We start from the raw sequence: 27,183 nt of genomic DNA, 5'->3' as shown, positions 1-27,183 counted from the left end.
AATAATAACCAATTTATTATTGCCTCTAGGGCATATTTCCAACAACATTACCATCCGCGTCTGTCTTCTTCTTAAAGATCCATTTATTTTCTATGGCTCGCCGATCATCGGGCAAGTCAGTCAAAGTCCATACTTCATTTTCATACATGGATCCTATCTCGGATTTCATGGCTTCCAGCCATTTGTCGGAATCTGGGCCCGCCATCGCTTCTTCATAGTTCGAAGGTTCACCGTTGTCTAACAACATGATTTCCAAGACAGGGTTGCCTTACCACTCTGGTGCGGAACGTGTCCTTGTGGACCTACGAAGTTCAGTAGCAACTTGATCTGAAGTTTCATGATCATCATCATTAACTTCCTCTCTAGTCGGTGCAGGCACCTCAGGAACATTTTCTTGAGCTGCGCCACTTACCGGTTCAAGAGGTAATACTTCATCGAGTTCTACTTTCCTCCCACTTATTTCTTTTGAGAGAAACTCTTTCTCTAGAAAGGATCCATTCTTGGCAACAAAGATCTTGCCTTCGGATCTGAGGTAGAAGGTATACCCAATAGTTTCTTTAGGGTATCCTATGAAGACGCATTTTTCTGACTTGGGTTCGAGCTTTTCAGGTTGAAGTTTATTGACATAAGCATCGCATCCCCAACTTTTAGAAATGACAGCTTAGGTTTCTTCCCAAACCATAATTCATACGGTGTCGTCTCACCGGATTTCGATGGAGCCCTATTTAAAGTGAATGCGGCAGTCTCTAAAGCATAGCCCCAAAATGACAGCGGTAAATCAGTAAGAGACATCATAGATCGCACCATATCCAATAGAGTGTGATTACGACGTTCGGACACACCATTACACTGAGGTGTTCCAGGCGGCGTGAGTTGTGAAACTATTCCACATTTCCTTAAGTGTGTGCCAAATTCGTGACTCAAGTATTCTCCCCCACGATCTGATCGCAAGAACTTGATTTTCTTGTCACGTTGATTCTCAACCTCACTCTGAAATTCCTTGAACTTTTCAAAGGTCTCAGACTTGTGTTTCATTAAGTAGACGTACCCATATCTACTCAAGTCATCAGTGAGGGTGAGAACATAATGATAGCCACCGCGAGCCTCAACACTCATTGGACCGCACACATCAGTATGTATGATTTCCAATAAGTTGGTTGCTCGCTCCATTGTTCCTGAGAATTGAGTCTTGGTCATTTTACCCATGAGGCATGGTTCTTACGTGTCAAATGATTCGTAATCAAGAGACTCCAAAAGTCCATCTGCATGGAGCTTCTTCATGCGTTTGACACCTATGTGACCAAGGCGGCAGTGCCACAAGTATGTGGGACTATCATTATCAACCTTACATCTTTTGGTATTCACACTATGAATATGTGTAACATTACGCTCGAGATTCATTAAGAATAAACCATTCACCAGCGGAGCATGACCATAAAACATATCTCTCATATAAATAGAACAACCATTATTCTCAGATTAAAATGAGTAGCCATCTCGAATTAAACGAGATCCTGATACAATGTTCATGCTCAAAGCTAGCACTAAATAATAATTATTGAGGTTTAAAACTAATCCCGTAGGTAAATGTAGAGGCAGCGTGCCGACGGCGATCACATCGACCTTGGAACCATTCCCGACGCGCATCGTCACCTCGTCCTTCGCCAGTCTCCGCCTATTCCGCAGCTCCTGCTTTGAGTTACAAATGTGAGAAACCGCACCGGTATCAAATACCCAGGAGCTACTACGAGTACTGGTAAGGTACACATCAATTACATGTATATCACATATACCTTTAGTGTTGCCGGCCTTATTGTCTGCTAAGTATTTGGGGCAGTTTCGCTTCCAGTGACCACTTCACTTGCAATAAAAACACTCAGTCTCAGGCTTGGGTCCATTCTTTGACTTCTTCCCGGCAGCTTGCTTACCGGGCGCGGCAACTCCCTTGCCGTCCTTCTTGAAGTTCTTTTTACCCTTGCCTTTCTTGAACTTAGTGGTTTTATTCACCATCAACACTTGATGTTCCTTTTTGATTTCCACCTCCGCTGATTTCAGCATTGAATATACCTCAGGAATGGTCTTTTCCATCCCCTGCATATTGAAGTTCATCACAAAGCTCTTGTAGCTCGATGGAAGCGACTGAAGGATTCTGTCAATGACCGCGTCATCCGGGAGATTAACTCCCAGCTGAGTCAAGCGGTTATGCAACCCAGACATTTTGAGTATGTGCTCACTGACAGAACTATTTTCCTCCATCTTACAATTGAAGAACTTGTCAAAGACTTCATATCTCTCGATCCGGGCATGAGCTTGGAAAACCATTTTCAGCTCTTCGAACATCTCATATGCTCCGTGTCTCTCAAAACGCTTTTGGAGCCCCGGTTCTAAGTTGTAAAGCATGCCGCACTGAACGAGGGAGTAATCATCAGCACGTGACTGCCAAGCGTTCATAACGTCTTGGTTCTCTGGGATGGGTGCATCACCTAGCGGTGCTTCTAGGACATAATCTTTCTTGGCAGCTATGAGGATGATCCTCAGGTTCCGGACCCATTCCGTATAGTTGCTGCCATCATCTTTCAGCTTGGTTTTCTCTAGGAATGCATTGAAGTTGAGGGCAACATTAGCATGGGTCATTTGATCTACAAGACATAGTGTAAAGATTTTAGACTAAGTTCATGATAATTAAGTTCATCTAATCAAATTTTTCAATGAACTCCCACTCAGATAGACATCCCTCTAGTCATCTAAGTGAAACATGATCCGAGTCAACTAGGTCATGTCCGATCATCACGTGAGACGAACTAGTCAACATCGGTGAACATCTTCATGTTGATCGTATCATCTATACGACTCATGCTCGACCTTTCGGTCTTCCGTGTTCCGAGGCCATGTCTGTATGTGCTAGGCTCGTCAAGTCAACCTAAGTGTATTGCGTGTGTAAATCTGGCTTACAGCCGTTGTATTCGAACATTAGAATCTATCACACCCGATCATCACGTGGTGCTTCGAAACAACGAACCTTCGCAATGGTGCACAGTTAGGGGGAACACTTTCTTGAAATTATTACGAGGGATCATCTTATTTAAGCTATTGTCGTTCTAAGCAAATAAGATGCAAAACATGATAAACATCACATGCAATCAAATAGTGACATGATATGGCCAATATCATTTGCTCCTTTTGATCCCCATCTTCGGGGCTTCATGATCATCGTTGTCACCGGCATGACACCATGATCTCCATCATCATGATCTCCATCATCGTGTCTTCTTGAAGTTGTCTCGTCATCTGTTACTTCTACTACTATGGCTAACGCTTTAGCAATAAAGTAAAGTAATTACATGATGTTTATGTTGACACGCAGGTCATAAATAAATTAAGACAACTCCTATGGCTCTTGCCGGTTGTCATACTCATCGACATGCAAGTCGTGATTCCTATTACAAGAACATGATCAATCTCATACATCACATATATCATTCATCACATCCTTTTGGCCATATCACATCACACGACACTTGCTGCAAAAACAAGTTAGACGTCCTCTAATTGTTGTTGTAAGTTTTTACGTGGCTGCTATAGGTTTCTAGCAAGAACGTTTCTTACCTATGCCAAAACCACAACGTGATATGCCAATTTCTATTTACCCTTCATAAGGACCCTTTTCATCGAATCCGATCCGACTAAACTGGGAGAGACAGACACCCGCCAGCCACCTTATGCAACTAGTGCATGTCAATCGGTGGAACCAGTCTCACGTAAGCGTACGTGTAAGGTCGGTCCGGGCCACTTCATCCCACGATGCTGCCGTATCAAGATAAGACTAGTAACGCCAAGCAAATTGACAATATCCATGCCCACAACTGCTTTGTGTTCTACTCGTGCATAGAAACTACGCATAGACCTAGCTCATGATGCCACTATTCGGGAACGTAGCAGAATTTTAAAATTTTCTACGCATCACCAAGATCAATCTATGGAGTCATCTAGCAATGAGGGATAGAGGAGTGCATCTACATACCCTTGTAGATCACGTGCGGAAGCGTTCAAGAGAACGGGGTTGATGGAGTCGTACTTGTCGTGATCCAAATCACCGATGACCTAGCGCCGGACGGACGGCATCTCCGCGTTCAACACACATAAGGTTGGGAAGACGTCTCCTCCAACTTGATCTAGGAAGGGGAAAGGAGAGGTTGACGAAGATCCAGCAGCACAACGGCGTGGTGGTGGAAGCAACGGTGATCTCGGCAGGGCTTCGCCAAGCTCAGGGAGAGGGAGAGGTGTCACGGGAGGGAGAGGGAGGCGCCATGGGTTAGGGTGCGGCTGCCCTCCCTCCCCCCCACTATTTATAGGACCCCTAGGGGGCACCGGCCCTAGGAGATGCCATCTCCAAGGGGGGGGCGGCCAAGGGGGTGGAGTGCCCCCCAAGCCAAGTGGGGCGCCCCCACCCCTAGGGTTTCCAACCCTAGGCGCAGGGGAGGCCCATGGGGGGGCACCAGCCCATCTGGGGCTGGTTCCCCTCCCACTTCAGCCCATGGGGCCCTCCGGGATAGGTGCCCCCACCCGGAGGACCCCGGGACCCTTCCGGTGGTCCCAGTACAATACCGATTACCCCGAAAACCTTCCCGATGGCCGAAACTTGACTTCCTATATATAAATCTTCACCTCCGGACCATTCCGGAACTCCTCGTGACGTCCGAGATCTCATCCGGGACTCCGAACAACTTTTGGGTTACCGTATACTAATATCTCAACAACCCTAGCGTCACCGAACCTTAAGTGTGTAGACCCTACGGGTTCGGGAGACATGCAGACATGACCGAGACGACTCTCCGATCAATAACCAACAGCGGGATCTAGATACCCATGTTGGCTCCCACACGCTCCTTGATGATCTCATCGGATGAACCACGATGTCGAGGATTCAATCAATCCTGTATACAATTCCCTTTGTCAATCGGTACGTTACTTGCCCAAGACTCGATCGTCGGTATCCCAATACCTCGTTCAATCTCGTTAACGGCAAGTCACTTTACTCGTACCGTAATGCATGATCCCGTGATCAACCACTTGGGCACATTAAGCTCATTATGATGATGTATTACCGAGTGGGCCCAGAGATACCTCTCCGTCATACGGAGTGACAAATCCCAGTCTTGATTCGTGCCAACCCAACAGACACTTTCGGAGATACCTGTAATGTACCTTTATAGTCACCCAGTTACGTTGTGACGTTTGTCACACCCAAAGAACTCCTACGGTATCCGGGAGTTGCACAATCTCATGGTCTAAGGAAATGATACTTGACATTCGGAAAAGCTATAGCAAACGAACTACACGATCTTTGAGCTATGCTTAGGATTGGGTCTTGTCCATCACATCATTCTCCTAATGATGTGATCCCGTTATCAATGACATCCAATGTCCATAGTCAGGAAACCATGACTATCTTTTGATCAACGAGCTAGTCAACTAGAGGCTCACTAGGGACGTGTTGTGGTCTATGTATTCACACATGTATTACGATTTCCGGATAACACAATTATAGCATGAACAATAGACAATTATCATGAACAAAGAAATATAATAATAACCATTTTATTATTGCCTCTAGGGCATATTTCCAACAAAACCTACCCCAACCCTCATTTGACGGTTATCCTCGCGCGGGAGGGAAGAATCCTCCCAACTCTCGCGCCCACGCCCGCGTCCGCTGCTGCTAGTTGCCCCCGCCGCCACCGGCCGCCCCGTCAACCTCCCGCGCGCCAGCGCCCGCCCCGCCCCCAGCCGCCGGCCTCTCCTCCACCTCCTCCCGGTCGCGGCCGCGCTTGCCCCTCCCACGACCGTCGCTATCGGTGTCAAAACCGGCGAATATCGGGTAGGGGATCCCGAACTGTGTGTCTAGGCCGGATGGTAACAGGAGGCAGGGGACACGAAGTTTTACCCAGGTTTGGGCCCTCTCGATGGAGGTAAAACCCTACGTCCTACTTGATTAATATTGATGATATGGGTATTACAAGAGTTGATCTACCACGAGATCAGAGAGGCTAAACCCTAGAAGCTAGCCTATGGTATGATTGTTGATGTGTATGTTGTCCTACGGACTAAAACCCTCCGGTTTATATAGACACCGGTGAGGGTTAGGGTTACATAGAGTCGGTTACAATGGTAGGAGATCTGAACATCCGTGTCGCCTAGCTTGCCTTCCACGCCAAGGAAAGTCCCTTCCGGACACGGGACGGAGTCTTCAATCTTGTATCTTCATAGTCCAGGAGTCCGGCTGAAGGTATAGTCCGGCTATCCGAACACCCCCTAATCCAGGACTCCCTCAGTAGCCCCTGAACTAGGCTTCAATGACGACGGGTCCGGCGCGCAAATTGTCTTCGGCATTGCAAGGCGGGTTCCTCCTCCAAGTACTTCATAAAAGATCTTGAACAGAAAGATAGTGTCCGGCTCTGCAAAATAAGTTTCCACATATTGCCATAGAGAGAATAATAATATTAACACAAATCTAATCTGCTACGTATTCCATGGTGCGACACGCCACGGCCAAGCCTTTATCTATTTAATTATCCCACCTCAGCGCGTTGTGCGAGGCGGTTTCCTTGGCACATCTTGTTGAAGCAGAGATTGTGTCCCCTTATTTCAGGATTCTCATCAATACGGGTGTGGGTAACCCAACCGCGCCTTTGATTACGGCGCTTGGAGATAAGCAAGTTTTACCAGGCTGGTGGGGACACATAATTGCGTCCACCCATATAAGGGGATAAGGATCCACCTTTTCACCCACGCCTTCTTCCTCCTCTGCCTATCCATTCTTGCGCACTCGAGCTCCAGCGCCCAAGTCCGCACTACCACCTCGACCTTCTCCAGCCATGTCCGGAGCGGGAGGCCAGTGGATGGTCTCCTCCGTCACGGAGGGACACATAAAAAAGCTGAGGAAGGCCGGATATCTAGCCAGCGACATCGCGCACCGGCTCCCCGAAAAGGGGCAGCTCATCCCCACTCCTAGGCCCCATGAGAGGGTGGTATTTCTCCCCCATTTCCTTCGCAGACTGGGCTTCCCTCTGCATCCATTTGTCCGGGGGCTCATGTTCTACTACAGCCTGGATTTCCACGATCTGGCCCCGAACTTCGTCCTCAACATCTCAGCGTTTATCGTCGTGTGCGAGGCCTTCCTCCGCATCCGCCCCCATTTCGGACTATGGCTTAAGACTTTCAACGTCAAGCCGAAGGTGGTGCACGGAAGCCAGGCGGAGTGCGGCGGTGCCATGGTTGGCAAGATGGCCAATGTTCTGTGGCTCGAGGGCTCCTTTGTGGAGACCCTGAAGGGGTGGCAATCATGGTGGTTTTATGTCACCGAGCCACGCGACACCGAATGGGTCACACCCCCTGAGTTCCGATCCGCCCCCCTACGCAGCTCACCTCCTCGAAGGAGATAGGCCTATCTTGGGGTAATAAAGGAGAGCTGACCGGACTCCAAACATGCATCCAAACCCTGGTGGACAAGAAGCTCAAGCTTGTCAACGTAGTCCAGGTTATGCTCATCCGCCTGATCCTCCCGTGTCAACGACGGGCCTTCAACCTTTGGGAGTTCGACCCGGCGCAGCATCAAACTCTTAACAGGCTCTTCGACACGACGTACGAAGACGCCTGGAGGATTCTTTTCAAGGGCGCCGAGGCTCCCGCATCCGCCGCCGAGGATCGCGGATTCAGTACTCAGCACCGTGCTCTGGCGGTAAGCTGTTTTTGTCTTTTTACAAGGTATCAGTTTTTCATAGTTTGACTTTATGCGGGATCTAAGCTCCCTTATCTTCGACAGGATTGGGAGGTGACGTCCGGACAGGTCAACTGTCCGGCTCCTTTGCCTGAAGGCCCAGCGGACGCTCGCTTGGCGAAGCTGCTGGTTCCGGTGCCCTATGTGGTGCCGGAGAAGAAGGCCACGAAAAGGGCCACGGGGACTCGAAAGAGTGCCCGGCGCCAGGAGGTGTCGGATTCATCATCCGACGGTCCCAAAGCGCCTTCTTCTCATGAAGACGAGGAGGAAGAAGAAGAAACCTCTCCCCCACCAGCAGGAGGAGAGAAGAAAAGGAAGGCCGCCCTCTCTGAGGAGGCCGGGGGATCCAAGAAGGGGAAAACCCTTCCTCCGGACTATTCCCCCGACGCCGACAATGGCGAAGAAGAGTGGTAGCCAAGGGCCAAGCCCCTGGCGAAATCGTAAGTATCTGAATACCAGAGTAATCCATAGTACTCGTCTATTGCACAGCTTTCCCTTATGTCGAATATGCTTATGCAGCCCACCCAAAGATCGGCTCGACGCCTCGTCGAGCGGCTCACTAGACTCGTCGGATGTGAATTCGCTTCCGACGACTTCATCCCCCCGCCCTACGGACGACACTGAAGTGTTGTCCCAACAGGTTCCAAGCCGGGAAGAGGTGGTCCTGGAGGCGCCGCAAGGCGACCTCCCGGACTCCAGGAGTGAAGGGGATGAGACCCCCTAGGGCTCCAAGTCCGGCTCAAGGCCAGACGCCACTCCGGAACCTTCAAAGGTTCCAGAGTCCGGCGGGCGACCTCCTTCCAAGAGGAGCAAGCCCACCGTGCCGGTGACCCCCGTCCAACCGGGGGCGTCGGATAATCTATTGGAGGTGCTCGAAGGTGCCTCCGTCGACGAGGGACACCGCACTATTATGAGTGCGGTGGTCCAGAAGGTTCAGTCCGCCAAGAGCGGACTGACTGAAGCTTGTACTAGCCTTTTAATAGGCTTTGAGGTAAGTAAAGAGTGTTTAAATAATATTACCGCATAAAAAGTAGCCCCTGATGCTCTGTTGGGCGTTCAGGAAGAAAAGCCGAATTGAGGATCAAAGAATTCGCAGGAGTCTAACAAAAGGAGTCAATATGCGCATGCAGGCTTCTCTGCTAGCGTCCGCCGCACTAACTGCGGAAGTGGATGTGCTGAAGCAGAGCCTCGAGAAGTCCGAGCAAGAGCTCGGGCGTGCCAAGAAGCAGCTCGAGGAGAAGGAAGGTAAGAAATACCCTGTTTGAATATGTATATAAAAAGGTGCAATTGCAAAAAATGATAGGATTGACATGGCTATTGTAGGGGCCACGTCTGAGATGGCGACCCTTAAGCAAGCGCTGCTCGAGGCCGAGAAGAGTGCGGCCGCGGAGCGCACCGAGCGGGAGAGGTATGAGGCTGAGGTTGGCAAGGTGCGGCAAGAGCTCCAGGTTCTCATGAAGAAACATGAGAGTTTGGAGCTTGACTCGAAGACGCGAGCGTCCGAGCTCGTGGCAGCTATAGAAAATACCAAGTCTACCAAGACCGAGTCCCAGAAGACCCTCCAGGAGTTGGATGAGGTGAAGAAGATAGCGGCGGGTAAGGCATTTTTTATGCAAAGTAAACATATAAATGTGAGTTACTTGATACTTACCCGAATTCGGAGCTCTCCAGGTGCATTTGCAGATCTTCCCCAGAGTGTATCCGATGCCGCCGCATTCTATCGAGCCGAGGAGGGCAGCTCGATGGAGAAGGTGTTCTGGTCTCAGTATGCTGAGGCCGGACACCCCGTGCCCCTGAGCGAACAGCTGAAGCAACTAGTTGAGCTCCACAAGGCGGCCAAACAGGCCATGAAGGGCCTCCTAGTTCGGCTGTGGCCTGGAGAGGCCCTGCCTGGGAGCTATTTCGGGCTGGTGCGGCGGCTGGTGGAGGCATGTCCAAGGCTCGAGGTTATCAAGCGCTCCGTATGCATCGAAGGTGCCCGTAGGGCCCTTGCCCATGCTAAGGTGCACTGGGGCAAGCTGGATGCTGAGAAGCTTGTGAAGGACGGGCCGCCGCCGGGGAAAGAGCATCGCAAGCCCAAAAATTACTATAAGGATGTTCTGAAGGGTGCCCACCTTGTGGCGGATGAATGTACTAGGGATGTAATTTTTGAGTAAAAACTCGCTCGTTTTTGTCCTGTGTGCTGGAAACTTGTTCATATGCGCTTAGCAATGCTGTATGAATTTAAAATATTACCTTCTGTGCGGCTGTTTATCAATTCTGAGAGATGGCGAGTCGTCGGCTTCTGCCCCCATGCCGCTAGTGCTGGGGTGTTCGGGGATAAACCTGAGCACTCTTTTTCCCATGTTTGGGTCCTTCGAGGGAGGCGCTCAGCCCAGCGAATGAGGCAATCGGACTATAACGCGTGAACACTCTCACTTAGCCATAGAATTCTATAATTTTAAATTTCGGCGAAGCCCCTAGTATTCGGAAGACCGATTTCGGGGCGCTATCCACGCCTTGGCCGGACAGAGCCGACTCCTCGCCCGAAGCGGCATAAGTCTTTAGGGACTCGAAAAAACCTCTCGAACAGCGACCAGCTCTCGCTTCATCATGACAGTCAGTTTTAGCTTTCTCCACTGAGGTGCTCGGCCCAGCTCAACTGGGGCTCAATCGCAGTGGTTCTCCTAGTGCTACCTTAGCCTATATAGCGGAACGTAAGGCACCAAAACATAGGAGCCGGGCAAACCCAACTATTGACCCAAGACATGATTCGGAGCCGATGCATATAATGCTATAAGTTCGGGGTGCCGCACTTGTGAAAGTGTTCGGACTTCTCACACCATATTGAGGGATACTAAAGCCCCTGGCGTATTTTGGCCGTACCAGATTGTACGGGTGCAACATGTCATTAAGGAACAATTATTTATAAAAAAGGTAATGCAAAAATAGACAAAAGCTATGCATTGTTTGTTAAAAATAGTTGCGATCAATGCGGAACGATACAAGTAATGCGATAAATGAAAAGTTGGACTATTTAACATGTCTGCTCCAGGGGCAAGCTGCGGAATAGTATGCGGAACAGGTATACTGCTCGTGATAGAGACCACCTGGGATTTCCGTAATGCGGCATGGCTTGTCTGCTTCCCTGGTTCTTGCATCATTTGTGCGGCAATTGAACTGCCGAACAGGCCTTCCGAAGAGTAGAGTCCTGAAAGTAAGAGAAAAGTAGAAAAAAATTCGGCAGCCCCTGGTGCGGTTTAAGCTGTGTCTTGGGCGTGCTGTGATGGTGCCTCTCCCCCTATGCCCATGGTACTTCTAGAGCGTAGTTATGTACGCGAAGTACTGCCGTCGCCTTTTTGCAGGGGTTGGGGTTGGGGCCGCATTGCTACGCCTGCTCGGAACGTGCCAGGCGGTCTTGTTGCAGGTTACTCCGGGCGTGCTTGACGGTGTCCGGACGTTTAATGGCCGGACTAGAGAACTGCCTAGAGAGGCTGCTTTGTACTTCCGCTGTGAGGGCCGCCGTGTGCTCCTCCGTTCGGAGGGAGCGGTCGGTGTTTCCATTGACCGTAATTACTCCTTGACCTGGCATCTTGAGCTTAAGGTATGCGTAGTGCGGGACCGCATTGAACTTGGCGAATGCGGTTCGCCCGAGCAGTGCACGATAGCCACTGCGGAACGGGACTATGTCGAAGATTAACTCCTCGCTTCGGAAATTATCCGGAGATCCGAAGACCACTTCAAGTGTGACTGAGCATGTACAGCTGGCCTCTACACCTGGTATTACGCCTTTAAAGGTCGTTTTGGTGGGCTTAATCCTCGAGGGATCTATGCCCACTTTCCGCACTGTATCCTGGTAAAGCAGGTTCAGGCTGCTGCCGCCGTCCATAAGGACTTTAGTGAGATGAAATCCGTCAATAATTGGGTCGAGAACCAATGCGGCGAATCCGCCATGACGGATGCTAGTGGGATGGTCTCTTCGATCAAAGGTGATCGGGCAGGAGGACCATGGGTTGAACTTTGGGGCGACTGGCTCTACCGCGTATACGTCCCTTAACGCGCGCTTCCGCTCCCTTTTGGGGACGTGGGTGGCGTATATCATGTTCACCATCCGCACTTGTGGGGGAAAACCCTTCTGTCCATTGTTGTTCGGCGGCCGGGGCTCCTCATCGTCATCGCTATGCAACCCCTTGTCTTCATTGTCGGCGCTTAACATGTCTGCCTGCTTGAACACCCAACAGTCCCTGTTGGTGTGATTGGCCGGTTTTTCGGGGGTGCCATGTATTTGGCACAAGCGATCGAGTATTTGGTCCAAGCTGGACGGGCCCCTAGGATTCCTTTTGAATGACTTTTTCCGCCGACCGGATTTAAAGCCTCTGAATCCGGCATTAACTGTCGTATCCTTAGCATTGTCGCCATTAATGCGGCACTTCTGCTGGTTGCGACACGACCAGCCACTAATGTCCCTGGTGTCCGAACGACCAGGGTTCTTGGTCATATTGTTGCTACGAGCAAGCCAGCTGTCTTCTCCCGTGAAAAAGCGAGTCATGAGTGCCGTGAGTGCTGCCATAGATTTCGGCTTCTCCTGTCCTAGGTGCCGGGCAAGCCACTCGTCATGGATATTATGCTTGAAGGCTGCTAAGGCCTCTGCGTCCGGACAGTCGAGTATTTGATTTTTCTTTGTTAGGAACCATGTCCAGAATTGCCTGGCCGATTCGTCTGGCTGCTGAATGACGTGGCTTAGGTCGTCAGCGTCTGGGGGTCGCACATAAGTGCCCTGGAAATTGTCGAGGAATGCGGCTTCCAGGTCCTCCCAACAACTGATTGACCCCGTTGGAAGCTATTAAGCCACTGCTGGGCTGGTCCTTTAAGTTTGAGTGGGAGGTATTTGATGGCGTGGAAATCATCACCGCGGGCCATGTGGATATGAAGGAGGTAGTCCTCGATCCATACTGCGGGATCTGTTGTGCCATCATATGATTCGATGTTTACGGGTTTGAAACCCTCGGGGATTTGATGATCCATTATTTCGTCTGTGAAGCACAGTGGGTGTGCGGCGCCTCTGTACTGGGCTATATCATGACGTAGCTCCAATGAGCTTTGTCTACTATGTTTGCTTTTACCGAATTTGTGGCCGGCATGACGGTTACCGTCTCGATCCGTGGGGCGCCCACGCGATCCATAGATCGATCTTGTTTGCCTTGCCTTGTCCTCCAACGTATTTCGTAAGTCCGGCGCATATTCCCGTGCCTTGGTACGGGGTGCGGCTTGGGTCGAGGGCCAAGAGGCCTCTCTGTCGCGGCCACGAGGTGGCCTGTCGGCCGCGTTGAGTGCTTCCTCCTCTAATCGGGGTAGCAACCTGCGCTTTGGGTAGCTCTTGGAGGGGCGTTCGAGTTTATGCTCTTCGGCCGCAAGGACTTCAGTCCATCTGTCGACTAGCAGATTTTGATCAGCTTTAAGTTATTGTTGTTGTTTCTTGAGGCTTCTTGCCATGGCCATAAGCCTGCGTTGAAAACGCTCTTGTTCGACGGGATCCTCTGGCATGACGAATTCGTCGTCATCGAGGCTTGCCTCGTCTTCGGAGGGAGGCATATAATTATCGTCCTCGACCTCTCTGTCAGCCGCTCTCTCATGAGGGCTGGCTTCTCCATCCTCATGTGCTAAATCTTTCTTGGGGGGATGTTCTTAGGCACTTTCTGGGGTATTATTATCTCCCGTGCTGGAATCGCCGTTTTTGTGTTGGCAGGATTTTGAGCGGCGCCGCTGACACTGGCGCTTTTGCTGTTTCTTGGAGGGGTCATCCTCTGCTGTTCCATCGCCATCTCCCTCTTTTGGGGTGTCCATCATGTATATGTCATATGACGAGGTGGATTTCCAGGGCCTAGTAGGCACTGGTTCTTCATCATCTCCTTCATCGGCGTCCATACCGTCGATGTCTTCGGAGTCGAAGTCGAGCATGTCGGTTAAATCGTCGACAGTGGCTACCAAGTGGGTGGTGGGTGGGCTTTGAATTTCTTCATCGTCCGTACCCCAACCTAGCTGACCGTAGTCCGGCCAGGGCTCTCCTGACAAAGAGAGAGACTTCAGTGATTTCAGGATATCACCGAAAGGCGAGTGCTGAAAGACGTCCGCGGCCGTGAACTCCATGATCGACGCCCAGTCGGATTCGCTCGGCAGGGGCGCGGAGGGTTCGGAGTTCGGAGAAGAATCCGGCTCCATGGAGTCACGAGTCTTGCAGAGTACGGGGCTGGTGTTCGGCTCAACCGCCGTTAGGATCGCAGCCCCCGAGGTGGCGTCCAACCGCCTATCCTCGATCGGCGCGGTCGGCTCCGAACTAGGGGTCGGAGCCGATGCGGGTGCGGCCTCCAGGGCACTGTTCGGCGGCAGAGCTAGATCATGCTCGTCGTGACAGTGCGGCGCGCTCGGCAGTGGTTTGAATCCGTCGAAGATCAAGTCCCCGCGGATGTCGGCCGTGTAGTTTAAACTTCCGAACCTGACCTGACGGCCAGGGGCGTAGCTTTCAATCTGCTCTAGATGGCCAAGTGAATCAGCCCGCAGTGCGAAGCCGCCAAAGACGAAGATCTGTCTGGGGAGGAAGGTCTCACCCTGGACTGCATCGCCATTGATGATCATAGGAGCCATCGGGCCTGACGGCGACGGCACAGAGGAACTCTCAATGAAAGCACCAATGTCGGTGTCAAAACCGGCGAATCTCGGGTAGGGGGTCCCGAACTATGCGTCTAGGCCGGATGGTAACAGGAGGCAGGGGACACGAAGTTTTACCCATGTTTGGACCCTCTCGATGGAGGTAAAACCCTATGTCCTGCTTAATTAATATTGATGATATGGGTATTACAAGAGTTGATCTACCACGAGATCAGAGAGGCTAAACCCTAGAAGCTAGCCTATGGTATGATTGTTGATGTGTATGTTGTCCTACGGACTAAAACCCTCCGGTTTATATAGACACCGGAGAGGGTTAGGGTTACATAGAGTCGGTTACAATGGTAGGAGATCTGAACATCCGTGTCGCCTAGCTTGCCTTCCACACCAAGAAAAGTCCCTTCCGGACACGGGACGGAGTCTTCAATCTTGTATCTTCATAGTCTAGGAGTCCGGCTAAAGGTATAGTCCGGCTATCCGAACACCCCCTAATCCAGGACTCCCTCGGTCGCCATTCGTCCCGCCGCCCCGCCGGCTTCTACTCCCGCGCGCCCGCCCGCCGCCTCCGCCTCCCGCCCCCCGGCCTCTCCTCCTCCCACGCCCCTCCGCCTTCGCGCCCTCCGCCTCGACCCGCCGCCACCGCCCTACGGCCCGTGCCCGCTCTCGCGCCCTCCGCCTCGACCCGCCGCCACCGCCCTACGGCCCGTGCCCGCTCTCGCGCCCTCCGCCTCGACCCGCCGCCACCGCCCTACGGCCCGTGCCCACTCCCGCGCCCTCCGCCTCCCGCCCCGCGCCCTCCGCCTCCGCCTCCCACCCCCCGGCCACTGCCCTCCGCCCGCGCCGCCCCGCCCTCCGCCCCCGCGCCGCCCTCCGCCCGTCGTGCACGAGGTGCTCGACAGTATGCCCGCAATGACAACGTCGTTCATGGGGAATATTCCGTTATAAGGGTTGGGTTTGAGGGTTCTAATCTTTGCCCCTATTTTTTAACCCGTAAAAGTGCACAAAAAGACCATTTTTAGACCCTTAAAACGCTAGTGAGGGTTTGAGGGTTTGAGGGTTCTACTAGACATGCTCTTACACCGCAGCAACCCTTAAAACGCGGACGCACACAAACTTCTTTCGCGGTGACGTCACTGTTGATAAAGCCAGAGGGGGAAAACAAAATTATATATTAAAAACAACTTTGAACCAAAACATAAGCAACTTTCAAGCTAGAAAAAAATCAACTTCAAACAGAGCATTTGCTACTTTCATCTCATGTGAAATGGAATTCCAACCTCCAACCTAATATAAATTGACATTCTACCCATAAAAGAAGTCAACTTAACCCGCCTAGATAAAACTTCAACACAATATAATCATATTTTTACTCATAAAATCCAACATTCTACCTACAGAACCGATTTCTCAACCAATATCAACTCGATATTCATATTGAATAGTACATACACCAATTTTCAACTTGGAACTAAAGATAAACAATGAGCAACTACCCTATATCATCTCGCAACCATGAGAAGGTGTGACAATGTCTTTGGCGAACTTGATCGCGCCTTTTTGACATGTAAGCCATAGGTGACATGTGCGGAAACCACGACGATGCTCGTGCCGCAACTAGATGGCAAAACCCTAGCCCCGTGACGGAAAGGTGCTACACAACATACGCATGAAGGTGGTCATGCATCTGCTCCTGAAGGTTGTTGGACGCCACACTAGATGTGGGAAGAGAAGCTTTGTTAGTCCCGAGAGTCGGTGGGGAGGAAAAAGGGAAAGAAAGTGTGTCGGGTAGATGGTGGCACTTCGTAGCAAGAAAGCAGCATTGACATGGTCGAAGACGTAAGATTTTTTTTATTCTTGCCCGAGTTTATCCTACCAAAAATTTGAGTATAAGCAAAATTATTAGGTCGGCGTTTTGCTTTACCGTGAGTCAACCAAATTTGGCTAGAGAAAATAAACTAGAGTTGCTAAAGGAGCATTGTCATAAAAGAATTGGAAATCGACCAAACAAGGACCAATGTTTTGGCCATTTCGAGAAATTTGGTAGGGCAGACAATGATGGCAATCAAAAAATATTTTAATTTTGTATCTCGCGTACTTCGAATTTGCGATGTGGAAACTAGCGAGATCTAGAGGCTTGTGAACGGTTGCAAGGATGGATTGTGGCGGATCACATGTGATCGGAGCTACATAAACTTTGTAGTGTATATTCCCTTATGTCTTTTCTTAAAAAAAATATTCCCTTCTGTCTTAATACAGGAGGCACGGAATGCTCTTGCGTGTTTTTTCTATAAAAAAAAGTGGTAAAAATGAGACAAGTAAAAGGTTAAGGGAGGGAATAACCATTCTTTTACATAAAAAACACCCATTTCCACCTAATTTTGAGCATTGATTGGCAGGGACAACCGCAGCTGGACGGTCGTACGTACGCGAATGTGATACCGAACACATGTGACGAATATGAACTACAGTAGTACTCCCACGACTGTATACCCTCCCCTTCCCTACCAAACAAAACGTGCTCCCCACCTCGCCCGTGTCTGTCTGCATGAGAAGCGAAACGTTGGGCGGGCCGGGGGATGATAAATGAATGGATTGGCAGACGACTGCAGCACATGCGTGGCCATCGCACAGCAGCGATTCGTTGGCAAGGCGTCCGGAAGAACGGTCTCGTGCATGGCACTTGGAAAGGTAGGATCCGATCCAACAGTTGCAGTCGCACGAGGCCCCCGGCACATGTGCATTGCCCCCCCCTTCCACTCGAGTCTCATCGTAGTAGCACGTACTTATCCTTGTGCTGAAATGAGTTTCTCAATTTTCTTTTCCTGGATTTGCTAATTCTCATCTTTCATTTAAAAAGATCAACATCTACTATCATATATCATAGGTACAAAGCATCTTAACTATAATAAAACTACATCGATATTCCGAGACCACCGAAGAACCATTAATGCTGCCAGAACGAGCCGCCGATGCGTCGCTGTCGCCGTTCCTCTATCGGAGCCGGGTTGACCTTGTCGATGACAGATGGAAAGTGTTTGTGGACATGCCCCTAGGACGAGCGTCCTGGAGCCGCAGTCATCGTCGTTGAACCCTCGAATAAATCTGAAGCACCTGACACTAAACGTCGCCACACGACGAGAAACTCTAACCTCACTGCTCCAGAAAGATGACATGAATCTACACCGGAGCTCCGTCAACTACATCCAGATGGACGAACTCAAGGAGGATCGAAAACCGAACTCAAGAAGGGGAGAGTTTACCCTAACCCTAAAATAGATTGAATTACCGAGGCATGTCTTTTTTATTTAATAAGATTAATCCAATAATGTAAGAGTTAGATGAGACTTTGTTAGTTCTCATCTAGATGAGGATTAGCAAATCCCAAAAGTTTATCATCTCAATCACACACATTGTTTATCCTCTGGCAACGCACAATTCTCTTCCTCTGCATAATCGAACAACAATAGTACACTGCAATTCATTCAATCAATGGCCGACCACCTCTCAATAATTGAATCGATGCTGTCCATAACTAGAAAATCCACGCTGAAGAACATCTGTTCTCTAACTTTGCATCGGATGGGAAATCTGTCATCAATAATGGCATCGGAGGTTGGGGCACGAACTTGTGCGTTGAACTTGGAAAGATCTCCGGCGGCTGCACCGTTGGCCCAAGTCGCACCCGAGGAAAGGTCACTTAGCTTTAGCCTAATCCGCTCTTACGATGGTACTCATTCCTTCCAGCGCACTCACCAAGCTGGGTGCTGCCATTGACTCTCGAGCAGGAGTGGATTACAACAAGTTTGCGTGCGCCCGATCACATCCGATGTGCGGTCGCAAAGCAAAGATGAAACGAATAGATCCATCCATCCCGTGCGGCTGACGGCAACGTTTTGACTAAGTAAAAAAAAAGTTACTGTATAAACCTAGCCGCGCGCACGTGCTCGCCGGCGCACTTTGACCGGCACCCCCCCGGCGAACGTGGCGGTGAGCCCCGGCGCGAACTTGGGCCGCCGCGAGCTCCGCCCCACCGTCTCGATGTCGAAGCCCTGGACCACGGCCACGATGGCGGCCTTCATCTCCATGATGGCCAGCTCCTTGCCAATGCAGACGCGCACGCCGCCCTGGAACACCGGGTACCGGTACGGGCTCTCCGGCACGAACTGGCTGTCCCGGAGCCACCTCTCCGGCCGGAACTCGGCGCAGTCGGGCCCCCACACGGACTCCATCCGCCCCATGGCGTACGCGTGGTAGGTCACCCGGGTGCCCTTGGCCACGGGCGTGCCGTCCGGGAGCGTGTCCTCCCCGGCCGCGAACTTGGAGTCGAACTGCACCGGCGGGAACAGCCGCATGCACTCGTACAGGGCCGCGTGCACGTAGTGCATGTCCTTGAGATTCTCGGAGGAGGCGATCGCGGGGTGGTCGTCGACGTCTCTCCCTCCGGCGGTGACGCGGGAGACCTCGTCCCGGATCGCGTCGGCGACGTGGGGGTGGTCGGAGAGGAGCAGGAAGAAGGCGGTGAGAGCAGAGGCGACGGTGTCGCGCCCGGCCAGCAGGAAGCTCACGACGATGTCGCGGAGGTACTTGTCGTCGTTGATGGAGCCCATGAAGCGCGACAGGAGGTCGTCGCCCGAGGCAGTAGCGGAGCCGAGCTTGCGGCGCTGCCGGATGACCTCGGCGGCAAGATCGTCGACGAGGCCGATCGCGTCGCGGAGCTCCCGCTCATCCCCTATGTTGAGCAACCGCTTAAGCTTCCAGACCACGTGCATGGGCGCCGTCGCTCGCCGCGCCGAGAGCATCGACGCCGTGTCGAAAGCGTCGGCGAACGCCGACATAGGCAGGGACAGCTCGAGGCAGCCGGGGTCGAGGCCGAAGGAGATCTTGCATATGCAGTCGAAAGCGAAGCGGCGGAACACGTCCTGCAGGTCGAGCAGCTTCTCCTCGCCACCCTGTTCAGCGGAAGCAGAGTGGAGCAGAGGAATGAGGCGGCACCTCAGCTCGGAGGCAACGACGCTGGCCGTGAAGGCGCGGATCGCCGGGGACGCGAGCTCGGCGGCGGCGAGCTTGCGCTGGAAGAGCCAGGAGTCGCCGTCGACGTTGAATATGCCGCGGCCGAGGAAGTCGGCGAGGATGGCGGAGAAGGGCGCGCCCTTGGGGTAGTTGTCGAACCGGCCGCGGAGCATGTGCTCGACGGTGGCCGGGTTGGCGGTGAGCACGTTGCCGAGGACGTGCACGTGCACGGTCCGCCCGGGCTCGCGGCGCAGCAGGTGGGCGAACCAGTCGCAGAGGTTGTCGAACTCGCCCGTCCACGACGCCGTCAGGTAGGCCTCGCACACCGCGCACGCGCACCACCACGGCGGCCGCAGCCGCATGGAGCCCAGGAGCACGGCGAGGGCCAGCGTGCACACGGCCGAGGCGAAGAAGATGGCGGCCACCGGGCTCGCCAGGGCGTGCGCCGCGACGTGACACGTGGTCGAACCCGCGCCCGCGCCCGCGACCATGAGGAAGAACATCGATCGGGGCTTTCCCGAGCTCCTTTCGCGCGCGTGCGCTCGGCTCTGCTTTTATGGTAGTGTGTGCGTGTGCGTGCGCGTTTGGCGTTGTGGCTGCGCCCGCGGCGTTTTATATACCGGACCGACTGTACGTCACGTACCTGAAATATTTTCATCCATCCATCAGTCACTTATACAGGAACTGCTAGATCATAATCCAACGGTTCAAAACAGATTCACTTCATCTTCAACCTCCATTCCTTCTTTCCCCTCCTGACCCCCAAGCCTACCCCGCCCTAACCGCCGGCCTCCACCACCCGCGGCCGGTTGGCGCTACCGCGCACCGCTTCACCGCCCCGTCCTCCCCTCGACCTCCTCCCACCGTCGTTGCTGGTCGCAGCCCCGACCATCCCTCTAAGCCCGGCACCACCCATGAAAACCTCCGACAACCCCCTAGCTCCCACCCCTAAGATAGATAATGGGGCCATTACTTCAAACTAAGATAGATGGTGGGACTAGTTCTTCTCCGACAAGATCTGGTCAAGAGGGAAGGAAGGAGAAGGAAGGAAGAAGAGAAAAGGTGACTGACGGGAGAAGAAATTTTAGGCACAGAGAAATAGCAAATCCGTTTTGGAGGTCAAGGCCTTCATTTTAGAGGAAGAAAAACAAAATTGAATATGGTTTAGGTGATGTGGTGCTTACTTGTCTTCCACACAACCTCATCATCATCCAACCAATGCGGAAAAATAACCCAAAAATGGATATTCTAAAATTGAAGTCTTCCAAGACAACATGAATTTCAAAATATCAGAACTTTGGTTAAATAAATTCGATTTCATATATACTAAGGGATATAATAATTGTTCTTCCATTGAAATTTTTGTTAGATGTACTCCTATAAACAATCCAGAGTACTTTCACATCATACGTGTTTCTAAAAGTTCATGTGGTTTTATGAAGAAAAAATTGGTCTACGGATTTTGCTAATAGTGTGTGACAGATAAAATATACAGGCGTGCCAATATACTTTTGTATAGAGAATAATAAAGAACCAAAACATAAATCAAATAACTCTATATTTGTTATTTTTTTCGAGAACTATAGTGAACTATATTTGTCTAGGTGAATGCATCACATTGCACCATTATGTCCAAATCTGCGACTGTGTGGTTTCAAGTTCCTGGAGTCTCATAGGACAATCTCCTTACTTAAATATATACAATAATGAATTTCATGGAAACCTAAGTGGTTATCTTGAAGTCTATGTACCCTATTCTATAAATGTGCATAATACAAAATATGAATGTCTCAAAGCCTAGGTTGCCCCAAAACATTGTATTTATCCGAGCTCGCGTGATTCCAGTAAACAGATAGAATACCCTCCTCAGATCATTCGAAAGTGATTTTGATAATTCCAAAAATGGTTAAGGCGATGTGGTGCTTATGTGCCTTCCACGCCACCTCAACATCATCCAAACAATGTAGGAAAGTGATTTTGCTAATAGTGTGTGACAGATAAAATATACAGGCGTGCCAATATACTTTTGTATAGAGAATAATAAAGAACCAAAACATAAATCAAATAACTCTATATTTGTTATTTTTTTCGAGAACTATAGTGAACTATATTTGTCTAGGTGAATGCATCACATTGCACCATTATGTCCAAATCTGCGACTGTGTGGTTTCAAGTTCCTGGAGTCTCATAAGACAATCTCCTTACTTAAATATAGGGGTGGAAAGTGGTAGCGGATAATACGAAATATCCGATATTCGTATTCGAGAAAATGCCTATTCGTATCCGAAAAATCCGCATCCGAACCAAAATGGAAATGGAAATTATCCGTATCCGAATTTATTACACAAATAAAAAATAAAATATGGTAGGAGATTTTGACACAAATATGGATATGGAAGTGGATATATCCGTATCCGAATAAGATTATGGGGGGTAATTTTTAAAATTCTAGGCCCAATATTCCAATTATCCAACATAAAAGCCAAATAAGTGGTCAAATTTTACTCTTTATGTGATTAAACTTATAAATTATTATGCATTACAATAGTATTTATTCATAAACCTATTTATCATTGACTTATTGTATGTCACAAGTTGATTATTTTAGGTCACATAGCTATCGACTAATTTACTTAAGCAATATGTTGATATTATTCGTATCCGTTCCGAATCAAGAAAATATCCAATACATATCCGTATTCGAATAATATCCGAGCCGCATCCGTATCCGATAACATCCGTATTCGGATTCGTATTCGTTTTGAAAATATGAAAATGGAAGTGGTAAGAGCACTATCCGATCAACATCCGATCCATTTCCACCCCTACTTAAATATATACAATAATGAGTTTCATGGAAACCTAAGTGGTTATCTTGAAGTCTATGTACCCTATTCTATAAATGTGCATAATACAAAATATGAATGTCTCAAAGCCTAGGTTGCCCCAAAACATTGTATTTATCCGAGCTCGCGTGATTCCAGTAAACAGATAGAATACCCTCCTCCGATCATTCGAAAGTGATTTTGATAATTCCAAAAATGGTTAAGGCGATGTGGTGCTTATGTGCCTTCCACGCCACCTCAACATCATCCAAACAATGTAGGAAATAGCAAAAAAAAGATTTTCCAAAATTCAAGATTTTTAAGAAGAAAGAATTTTTTAAAAAATCATAACTTTAGTTAACTAAATTTTATTATTAGAATTATTGAGGTATCTCCCCTTGAGGTTTTCTTTAAACGTAATTGTCCACAATTCAGAGTACTATAAAAAATACGTGTTTTCCAGATTTTATGTAGTCTTATGAAAACATGCGCGTGCACACACACACAACGGTCTAAGGACTTTGCTATTAGTGTGATACATAAAATATATCGATGTGTTAGTATATGCTTGTATACAATGTAAGTAAATGAAAACACAAAATAGAAAAAACTATATTAACCCATTCTTTCCGAGAATAATAGTGAATATGTTCCGCATCAATGCATCACATTGGCATTGAGTCTGACTGAAATTTGCAATTTTGCGGTACGAGTTTCTAGAGTCCATAATACAATCTCGTTAATTACATATAGAATGAGCCTCGCCGAAAACATCATATTAAATTTTGTTGATGGTCAATCTTGAAGTCTATATACTATGTTCTCCAAATGCACATAGATAATGCAAACAGCAATGTGTCAAAATGCAGGCCGGCCAACAATATGTATTTTTCTGGCCTTATATGCCGTGAGCTGAAAATGTAGGATGAAATAAGAAGTGTTCGGCCTCGCCGGCCAAAAAATAAGTTCAGCTTCATCGGCCATGGAAGTGTGATCATGACTCCATACCGGCTGGATCTCCTACACCATAGTTAGTGGCGGACAGATGAACAATTCAAAATTGTGAGAATCAAGTTGTTGTACATAAATAAGAAATTGTACGCACATGTGGACTGACACCGTCTCCAGGCATGGGGGGAATGAAAAAAATAATGACAAAGGTGAGTGTCTTTCCTAAATCAGAATTCAATGTAAATCTAGCACATGGCAAAAACATGTGTGAAATAAATTTTCTTTCTCCTAAATAGTGGAAACTCCACATATGGCGTCGGTGCTCTGAACTTGCATGCGGCTTCTCCCTAAAAAAAATCTTGTGTAGTGCCCATAATAAATCATTGAAGCATGCATGTGGTTTTTTGGTTTGGAAACCTGACATGTTAAAAACACAAATTTATCAATGCACAGATAAGTGTCTATATAATATGAGAAAAATATACGAGTTCTCTCGTAAACAAATACACTTGTCATAAAAATGGAGCTTTTTTTGTTTTTTACAGAAGAAATTCCACAATTTAAATATATGGATTGATGAAACTATTACCGGTAGTTTCATATATATTATATATCAAAGCATGATATGAAAGATAAAATTATTCAGAAATGTTATACACATTCTAAAAAGAGCAAAACACTTGATCGTTCACTTGGTAGACCATCTTTTATTAGTAAATAACAATTGTTGTGCACATAATCATACACAAATAGATTGTACTGGTTAGATATATCATTGTCTATAAACAAACCAAATACACTAGATCTTCATAATTATACATAAACAGATAATAATCATTGGGTCTATATAACCGTACCTAAACACTGCATAATTACAACTAAAACAAATCATAACCGGGAGATCTGCGCATCTAATCATTATAATTGCACTTAAGAAATATGGCTAGAAAATTATTTATAAGTCCATATGTCAATATTAGTTAAACTATACTAATCTAATGTAAGACATGTTATATTAGATGGACAGATACACGATTGGAACCATGTAAAAAAAGTTATAGCCAATAAAAGTATTTATCTTACTATCCATGCTCCATAGAAAATTAGTTTATTATAAATATCCTAGGGGAGATATTCAAAAGAAAATGACTGAGAAGAGATTAAGCACCAACGTGGGTATCGATGTGAGGAGTACTTTAGTGAACATTGATTATTGAAACCGAATCTAGAGATCGTGTGGTCATTTATTTGTTTAATTTTTAAAAAATAAAATAAGAACACTCGAGAGCCATGTGCTTATATATTAAGATAGAAAGCAAGGTTCATTTACAAAGATTGTCTCTAAGCGCCATGGAAAGGCTCCATCTCAAACAGGTCCACGGGAAGAACTATGGTGCTACTCGTTTTAGACTAGTGTTACCCTTCCGCCACTCATGACAATGGTTCTTGATTTTCTCGAACACCACTCCAAAGGAGGAGGGGGCGTTTTTGAACACCTTTCTGTTTCTCTCAAGCCATATGAAGCGTGGAGTGCATAGGATCACCGAGTTCATGCCCTTCTGTAACTTCAGGGGACAATGTGTTGTAGAGAGGTCCACCACTGCATGGTTGAGTCATCGATGGAACCGTGGAGGGGACAATCTGGTGAATTCCGATCCACCTTAGCACCTCAGGCGATACCTCTCGGGCGAAAACACATCTAAGCAAGAGGTGCTCGAGCGTTTCATCGCGCTGGCAGTAGAGAGGGCGAAGCAAAATTTCCCTTTTTTACATAACAGACTACCCCAATTGTATATGCAAGTGAGAATCACACAAGAAGCGCATATAAACGGAACCCGAATAATTTGTATGTGTTTTTACGCCTGATTATCTGTGTATGTATGTAGGTTCACAGATGATCACATTTCTTATAACTTCTTCAGAAGCTCAACCTATATGATTTATTGCATGTCTTGACGAAAATATTCCCATGTGAGAAAAGCGCACGACGGAATGCACCTACAACTAGCTGCGCGGTTTCTCATCTCCGGATGGGAAAGAGGCGCTGACAAGTCACAAGTGGTACGAGACACAGGTTATGACATGATATTTTGATGCACTCCTCTTGGCGGGAAGCTTCCTGCCGCGTAGCTTCCTCCTGCTCACACGGTGTGATTCTCGTGCCGCGAAGGACTATCGAATCAAAGCCGACCGCGCTGCTGCAAGTAAAGTAAGTTCCATCCGTCCATCCATCCAGCATGTAGCCGGGACGGACGTAACGCCACCTGCATGAAAAGGCCCCCGATCAATCAGCTCGCCCGCCCATCCATCACCGTCACCGTCTCGCCGAGCGGAGCGGATCGCGGCGAGACAGCCCGAGGCCAAAGCCTGCCACCCTGGCTCCTCTATCCCCGTTCCATCCCCTCGCCACCGCCGGGCGCGGCCCACACGCCCTCCCGCACACCCGCACACGCGCACGTTGCCCGCACGACGGGCCGGCCGACCGAGGAGCCCTCCATGCCGCGCGTACGCACGTAGCCACCGACGACCGCGTCCGCGACACCGCGGTGGTCCGTGCATCCGTCCGTCCGTGTCCACGGCCGGCGATGGCACCGGCACAGCGCACCCGATCGACGTGCGCCCGGCGGCCAGGGCCCCCGGCGGGGATGGACCAGCGCGCGACGTGAGCGCGCCATGATTGTGTCCATCGATCGCCCGCAGCCCCGCAGCGCCGGCCGGCGCAACGTGCCGAATTGCCGAACCAATGCCCGGCCGGGCTGACGGGTCAACGTCGGCATCGACCGGCTGGCATGGCATGGTATGATTCGGTGCGCTGTGCGGGCATCGGAGTACCGGGTTCATCAACTTTTACCAGCACCGGCCGGATCAGTCCGACAGTTGTGGGGGGGAGCACTGTGCGGAAAAGTCCGCGGCACGTGTGGGAAAAACGTGGCGCCGGCACAAGTGTCGAGCGAGCAATGGAGCATGGCCTCCGTTAATAACTGTAGTAGTACAAGCGTGGAAAGATCGCGCAACCACCCATGTGCGTGCGTGCGGATCCTAGTCAGAAACTGTAGGGTGCTCCACGCTTCTTTAATTTTCTTGCCTCCAGTTCGTAGAAAGATTCTTTATTGTAAGAACACGTTTGAAAAATTGGAATATTTTCATCATTTTTCTTACAAATTCATCGAAGTTTCAGGTCCTAAACTATTTGAAAAGCAAGACTTGGATGAGATACTTTTGATTTGGGTCGTCTAGAATCATTAATCTCATTTTGTAAGTGTCCACCTAAGGGTTGCTGATACCTTTCTACCATCCTTTAATTACTTCTACTTATAGAATTTTAATTTTAATTGTTGTTTTCGAATTTACTCTAAATATTTCATGCGTCCATGCGATTTTTTCCCGTCCTTGCTGATATTTTTGATACATGATATGTAGTAGTCCTACTTAACAGAAAAACACGTGGATGTATTTGCCTTTGATCTAGGCATGATATTGAAAAGTAATATTCTTGAGCAATTTTTGTACACCGATTGGTGCATTCATACTAATAATTTCTTGTGATTGTCATATATTCAATCTAATACCCTTGGTTTGTAAATAGATTGTGTTTTAGGCCTTGACATGGTCACTGATATGTACAGGTGGCAGTCACTTTTTGTATGTACACATCACTAAAACTTTATGGGAATTCATATTATGAAATATTTTAAATGGTAAATGTAATAATTTCCTTTTTAAAAACACTAGCGTTCTCTTAAAGTGTGCACAATTACATCTATTTTAAGTTTTTTCCGATGCCAGCTATAGTCAAAATATTAAGACATATAAGAATATAACAAAAAATGCATGCACTTGAAATTGTCAATAAAATGTATTATTTGCATGTTTTAGTTATCTTGGTCCGACTATCCACATGTCATGTATAGTGTTTTCTTTACTAGTTTATGGAAGAACATAAGTTTTAAATTTGCAAAAAAAACATAATTTTAATTA

General features: G+C 48.8%; 1 protein-coding gene across 1 annotated transcript; it reads right to left on the bottom strand.

Annotated features, from left to right (window-relative positions):
- Positions 1-17,807: 17,807 nt before the first annotated feature.
- On the bottom strand, positions 17,808-20,000 carry LOC123058066 (cytochrome P450 94C1). Its single transcript, XM_044480899.1, has one exon. The coding sequence runs from the start codon at positions 19,930-19,932 to the stop codon at positions 18,346-18,348; it is 1,587 nt and encodes a 528-aa protein (XP_044336834.1). The 5' UTR covers positions 19,933-20,000; the 3' UTR covers positions 17,808-18,345.
- Positions 20,001-27,183: the final 7,183 nt, after the last annotated feature.

The sequence above is a fragment of the Triticum aestivum genome, chromosome 1A (genome assembly GCF_018294505.1).
Source record: "Triticum aestivum cultivar Chinese Spring chromosome 1A, IWGSC CS RefSeq v2.1, whole genome shotgun sequence".
In the NCBI taxonomy this organism is placed as follows: domain Eukaryota; kingdom Viridiplantae; phylum Streptophyta; class Magnoliopsida; order Poales; family Poaceae; genus Triticum; species Triticum aestivum.
Note: the sequence above shows the minus strand (reverse complement) of the source record. Positions and strands in the feature narration are given on the sequence as shown.

Bases quoted from the DNA above. Each gene is read 5' to 3' on its own strand.
- LOC123058066 (XM_044480899.1), bottom strand. From the start codon at position 19,932: ATGTTCTTCCTCATGGTCGCGGGCGCGGGCGCGGGTTCGACCACGTGT.